At 47.0% G+C, this 6,817-nt stretch overlaps 1 protein-coding gene across 1 annotated transcript; it reads left to right on the top strand.

Moving 5' to 3' along the window:
• Nucleotides 1–2,417, top strand: LOC108638096 (putative killer cell immunoglobulin-like receptor-like protein KIR3DX1). Its single transcript, XM_018063242.1, has 3 exons — nt 1–361; nt 1,436–1,829; nt 2,384–2,417. Exons 1-3 carry the CDS (start codon nt 1–3, stop codon nt 2,415–2,417), a joined length of 789 nt encoding a protein of 262 aa, XP_017918731.1.

Here is a 6,817-nt window from a genome sequence, read left to right as displayed (position 1 = left end):
ATGTCAGGGGAAGCGCCGAGGTGGGGTGACTCACTGAAGCTCACAAGCTCTTTGCTCCTAGGTGTCTTCACAAAACCCTCCATCTCAGCCCACCCCAGCCCTCTCATGCGTGCAGGAGAGAATGTGACCCTCCGCTGTCACTCACTGCTGTGGTTTGACGAGTTTATCCTGCACCAAGAAAATAGCCCAGGGCATTTCCAGAGACATGGACAGATACTCACTGGTGGGCATGTCCCAGCTGACTTCTTCATTGGCCCCATGACTTCAGTGAATGTGGGCACCTACAGATGCTATGGCTCTCTCAGACACTCCCCCTATGTGTGGTCAGCTCCCAGCGACCCCGTGGACATCATCATCACAGGTGAGTGTGGCCAGACCAGTCCCTTCTGCTCTCTGTGTCACAGAAGATCTGGTGTCCAGTCCAGTGTCAGTACCGGGAGAGAATGACCGGCGTGCAGAGACACTCACAGACTTGAAAGAGGGAACAAACCAGAGAGAGAGGAGATGTGTAAGCGGAAGGGAAAAGAGAACAGAGTCCCTGCCGTGTGCTAAGGGGAAGACACAGACGGTGACAGAGCGAAGGAGCGAGAATGTGAAAGAACGACCAATGGAGAAAAATGTACTAGAGCAGGGACGCAGGCAGTCCCCCGCTCAGGCAGCCAACGATGGCTGGTTAAGGGGTTGGTTTCCCGCTTTCATGTCAGAGCTCCCTTCCTCTGTCAGCAGCACATGTGGTACCAGACGCCCTGCAGTCCGGCCCCTGGGTGACCGAGATGGAGGTCGACACCCTGACGATGCTCAGGCTCTTAGTTTAATGCATCCTTCTGCACAAAGAGGAGGGAGTGGTCCCTCCAACCCTCCAGGAGTCCCTGAGGAATCCCTTCCAGCCCCTGTGGGTGGGCATGGCATCCCTGAACAAGCCATCAAGAATGAGACAGCCTAAGATCGAATGAGATTCTGGCAATTTCCACTCCATAATCTCTTCTTCTGGGTCAATGCCATGTTTTCTGATGGTCCCAGCAGTAGTTAGTAAGTTCCATTTATTTCACGAGAACCACACGTTTGTTTTTTTTAATTAATTTTTTAGTTATGTTTGTTGAAGTCTAGTTGCTATAAGATGTTGTTAATTCCTGCTGTACAACAGAGTGATTCACTTATTCATAGAGATGTATAATCTTTCTTTAAAAGTGGACGTTAAATGACAATCCATTTTAAAAAGTATTAATTTGTTCAAGAGGATTTTAAATGACACTCCATTTTTAAAGTTATTTCTTATTTTTCCCTGTGCCGGGTATCCCTTGCTGTGGGGCTGTCTCTCCTGGTGGTGTGCAGGCTTCTCATTGCAGGGCCTCTCTTGTTGCTCACTTTCAGCTTTAGTCCTCTATTTAGGACTCGAGTTACTTTGTGCTCTGAGATCAAGGTGTCTTCCTTCCAGGTCGGTCCAGGAAACCCTCACTCTCAGCCCAGGGGGGCCCTTTGGTGAGGTCAGAAGAGAACGTGACGTTGGTCTGCAGCTCGGAGAGTGCCTTTGACCAGTTCCATCTGCTCAAGGAGACGGAGGACCTTGGGCAGCTGCTCTCTGTAGGGTGGGGCCCCCGTGGAGCCCTCCAGGCAGAGTTCCCTCTGGGTCCTGGGACCCCAGCCCACAGCGGGGTCTACAGGTGCTACGGCTCCTTCACACGCTCTCCCTACTCATGGTCAGACCCCAGTGACCCCCTGTTCCTGTCTGTCACAGGTGAGGAACCTCTTCCTGGCCCATGCTTTGTTCTTCATGTTCAGTCGCTATGTTGTGTCCAACTCTTTGCGACCCTGTGGACTGGAGCACGACAGACTCCTCTGTCCTTCACTAACTCCTCCTCATGCATCACAGCCTTTTAGTGGTGAAGGAGCCTTCATACTTCAGGGAAGCTATGAGCCAGTCATGCAGGGCCACCCAAGTCTGAAGGGTCATAGTGAAGAGTCCTGAGAAAACGTGGTCCCCTGTAGGAGGAAATGGCAACCCATTCCAGCATTCTTGCCTGAAGAACCCATGAAGAGTCCCAAACTTTACAATATAGAAAATGAGATTGCACTGGGCAAATAGTCCATTTGGGGTTTTGCATAACATCTTACTGTATCATGAGCTCTATTTCAAGGACTCCGTGTTGGTGTCAGGAGAACCATAGTGTTTCTGGAGAAACGGAGGCAATGAGAACCAGAGAGGAAGAGAGATGGTAGATGGCATCTCAACCCTCTTCCACCTCCTGTATGGATGCTCCACAGCAGAGTCCTGTCTATCCAGGCAAAAAAGAAAAGGGTCAGGGTAGACCCAAGAGGAGGACAGGCAGGGCTGATTTGGGAATATCAGAGATTGCCTTGGCGCCTTGCCTTAATGTTCTCCCAGAAGCACCTCTGACATACAGGTGATTCCCAGTTAAGGAGCACAGACACTCATTCCCGGAGCAGAGAGGATGTCTCTAGCTTACAGCTGTCTTTCACCACCAGGCTTATCCTTCCTGCCTCCTTCCACCATCCCTTCTCCAGGATGGAGGGTCTACTCAGTGCTTTCACGGGGAGGGACTAGAAGCCCTCCCCTCCTCCATCAGTGCTCTGAGGGATGACACAGTCAAGGACAGGCAGGAGGTCAACCTTCCAGAAACAACAGTTCACCTTCAGTCCGTATGAGGAAGGTTACTGTTCACCCCTTCTGGCTTTTCTCCCCTAAGATCCACTACAAGTACTTACCCGTCACCCATGGTTCCACACACCAGAGAAGGTAAGCAAGGCGGTCTCCCATCTCAGCAAGTTTCTGAGAAGACAGAGGGTTCCAGTGTGAGTGTTGGCTCTGTCATTTCCCAGCTCTGTGACCTTGGGCTCCTCAACGCCCCTGTCATGTCAGCATTTGAGGCCGTGGTCTGCCTAGAACCAGAGGGGGCATCGAGGTTCTCATGCCCTGTGACTGGGAGTTTCTAAATTGAACAAAGTGAGTCAGAGTGACCTAAACCCATACTAAGGGAGCTGCTTAACCTTCCTCCACCAGGATCTTTCGGGATGGATGGCGGGGCAGGCGGAGGATTTTAGGGAGCACCTTATATATGTGTTACTCCTCTGTTAGTGTTTTGTGAACTAAGCATTCCACAGGGCAGAAATAAGTGTCATATCTTCTTGAGGATTCCATTCCAGGTCTATGTGGATGGAGGGGGAAATGTATTGTGGATTAAAGGATCACATTCAACCAAAAACACCATGACTTGTCATATGGGGCAGCACAGAAAAACTGCATCAGTGCCCAGGGGACCTTGGTTCAGATGTCTGCTGGTTTTGCACAGCCCCTTTACTTTATCCTGCTAGCATCTCTCCTGGATGCTTTGGTATCTCCTGGGAAGTGGAGACGATAACTGATCAGGTTGATAGATACTGACAGTTTGATGCAAGGATACAATAAATCCAGTGTGTAGGGGCACAGAAGTGCAACGAATACCCAGACCTTCCATTTGCTTGTTGGCAGAAGCACCGTCTCCTCAAGAACACTCCAGCACATGGTACATTGTCCTTGGGCTCTCCATAGCCTTCACCTCTACCAGCATCATCCTCACTGCTCTTGTCTGTCACTGGTGTTCTACCCCAAATCGTAAGTCTGAAGAGGTGAGCTCAGCATCATTTGACCCAGGGAAAGATGGGCTCATAGCAGAGAATGGCGTTTTGACTTCCTGAAGGTTAAAAACTGATTTCCGTTGTTGTAATCCCTGATCGAACATCTTCCAGAGACCAATGGAACGCTGTTCTTTTTATGAAAATATGTATTGATTTATTCTTGGTGGCATGAAGTCTTGGCTGCAGCATGGGGAATCCTCATTGTGGAGCTGGGGTGCAGTTCAAGGCTGCAGAGCTCGTGGGCTCAACAGTTGCAGCATTAAGGATAGTTGCTCCAGGCATGTGGGATCTCAGTTCTCCCACCAGGGATAGAACCCACGCTCCCTGAACTGGAAGGTTGACTCTTAATCCCTGGGCCACCAGAGCCATTCCAAGCCCTGTCTTCCCTTCAACTACAGCCATCCATTTTCCTGTCCTACATGATCCTGGGACTCTGCTGATATGTGGAAGAGCTGGGTCCACAACAGACGTCGTAAGATGGGTCCGTGGGTTTGCACAGGTTCCTGAGACAGTCCATGAATGGCTGGGCTTGTATATGAAATGTTTTGTTTTGTTTCATTTAGTGGAAAAGACAGGTTCAACAACCTGGGGCACACCCCTGCTTTTTTCTAACTTTGATGTAACTATCAAAGTTATGGAGGTCTGCAATAACTGTATCCACCCTGAAGAGCCTTAACTCTCTTCCATTCACAGATGTTGCCAACATGCAGGGAGAGCCCATGGAAGACAGAACAGTGAACGGCGAGGTGAGTCCTCCAGCCCAAAGCTTTGCCATAGTCTGAGCCCCTCCAATGCCCAGTGGCCCACCTTTTGAAGATCATGTCTCAGTCCATCATTCTCACCTCTCTCCTCTCAGGACTCTGAAGCAGAAGATGTGATATACGCTAATTTGGACCTCGGGACCCTCTCCAAGAGACGGTCCACTCCCGCTCCCCTGAGGCCCATGCACCCCTCTGCTGAGACCATTATCTATGAGGAATTCAACATAAACCAAGACCATGCTGAGCCCAGACCTGGCCCCATGCTCTGAGCACACAAGGTGTTACAAATTAATAACCTAGATCTCTTGTTAAAGGGGTTCCTCGTGGACACTCCTTCTCCTCCAAAGCAGCCCAGCAGCTCTGAGGTGAGGAGTGGAGGCCAAGAATTACAGTATCATCTTCAAAAATCCCACCCCTTCTTAATAATCACCTGGCTCTTCTAGGACTCTATTGTAACTATCTTACTGCTTTGGGAGACGCTATAGTCAATTGCTCATACTAGGTAGCTGATCATGATTACCCTACTTTTTGTAAAATTCTAATAAAGCATAAAAATCTTGCCAGTTGATTCTTCAAATTATTCAGTTTAAAATAAAACAAAACCAATAAAAGAAAAGCCCTCTTCAGTAACATTGTACAAGGGTAAACTTATTTACAGGCCGAAACACATTGTAGACTTAGAGAACAAACTTAGAGTTACCAGAGGGGAAGAGAGGTGGGACAGATAGAGGGGAGTTTGGGATTGACGTGTGAACAGTGCTATATTCAAAATAAAATGCTTTCCAAGAAAAAATAATAATGCTAGTTGGCAAAATGAAAAATGAAGTATACTCTGTTTGAGATAGCCAGTATGGTGCCACTAACCATATGAGGCTGAATACATGCATGCTAAGTCAACTCAGTCATGTCCGACTTTTGCAACCCATGGACTGTAGACGCCCAGGCTCCTGTGTGCATGGGATTCTCAGGACAAGAATACTGGGATAGGTTTCCATTCTCTTCTCCAGGGGATCTTCTCGGCCCACCGAACCCAGGTCTCTCATATCTCTTGCATTGGCAGGCGGATTCTGCACCACTGAGCCTCCAGGGAAGCCCCCTCAGCTTTCTAAAAAGAACAAAGTCCTGGCTTTTGAAAACATGAATTGACTTGGAGGCCATTGTGCTTAGTGAAATAAGTCAGACAGGCAAAGAGAAATGCTGTATGTTTTCACTTATATGTGGAATCTAAAAATCAAAATAGTGATTTCCCTGATGGTCCAGTGATTAAGACTCTGGATTTGCAATGCAGGGGGTCCAGGTTCAATCCCTGGTCAGAGAACTAGATCCCACAAGCTACAACTAAAAAGATACCACATTCCACAACTCAGATCTGATGCATCCAGATAAACAATAAGAAGTATTAAGAAAATAAAAATAGATGAACAAACATAACCAAAGAGAATCAGACTCACAGATTCAAAGAAGAAACTAGTGGTTACCAGAGGGGAGATGGGAGAGGGGTGGGTGTGAGGGGCAGCAAAGTTTGTAGAGTGGATTAAGAAACACCAAAAACCATTTATGAAATAAATAACTCACAGGATTATAATGTCCAGCACAGGGATTATAATCAATATTTTATAAATTTTGTATTGTGTGTAATCTCTGAAAATACTGAATCACTATGTAATACACATGTAGCTAATATAATGTTGTAAGCCAACGATACATAAATTATTAAAAATTGTTTCATGTTGAAGGAACTTGGCCATGCATACATAGAAAAGAAAATACAATATAGGAAAATCCATAAATTAAAAAATCATGAAATTAGCATTTTCCATAAAGACAATTTTACAGCGGATGTCACAGAGATGGTTGAACATTAAAGATAAAATATAATGCTTGAAAATATTTTAATATAGGAATGAAATAAGAGATTATATTAAAATCATATCAAGAATGAAAACAGAAAATAATTCAGTGCCTCAAAGTCATAGCAGATTAGATATTGCGGCTTACATTTTTGGTAAACTTGGAAATGTAGCCAAAGGTAGGTTGGGTCAGAGGTTGTGGTTCAAGTTGTTAAACACTCTGAAGAGACAGAACTGGCCTTAAAATTTTCGAGGAAGCCCAATTCCTCCCTCAGCCTGGGCCCTCACACTCTGCCTTTTTTAAGGTAAGAAGAGCCTGTGTGAGTCACCTTTCCGTCCTGTGGTCAGCTTGCACACGATGTTAGTTTGGGCGTCATTATAACATCCTGTGTACTCTTCAGGTCTGCTGAGATGCTGCCTCCTGCTCAGTAGAAGCAGCACCATGCTGTCCACCATCATCAGACTGGCATGTCTTGAGTCCTGGAATGGAACAAAGCCTGGTGCAAATATTCACCTGGAGGGCTGGGTCCACCTTAAAGGAGAGCCCTGCCTCCACACGGGCAAAGTGGATCT

This window comes from Capra hircus, chromosome 18, assembly GCF_001704415.2.
Source record: "Capra hircus breed San Clemente chromosome 18, ASM170441v1, whole genome shotgun sequence".
Lineage (NCBI taxonomy): Eukaryota > Metazoa > Chordata > Mammalia > Artiodactyla > Bovidae > Capra > Capra hircus.
Note: the sequence above shows the minus strand (reverse complement) of the source record. Positions and strands in the feature narration are given on the sequence as shown.

Coding starts and splice junctions, on each gene's coding strand:
- LOC108638096 (XM_018063242.1), top strand. CDS start 1: ATGTCAGGGGAAGCGCCGAGGTGGGGTGACTCACTGAAGCTCACAAGC. Junction 362..1,435: donor CGTGGACATCATCATCACAG/GTGAGTGTGGCC, acceptor TCTTCCTTCCAG/GTCGGTCCAGGAAACCCTCA. Junction 1,830..2,383: donor CTGTGGACTGGAGCACGACA/GACTCCTCTGTC, acceptor ATGTTCTCCCAG/AAGCACCTCTGACATACAGG.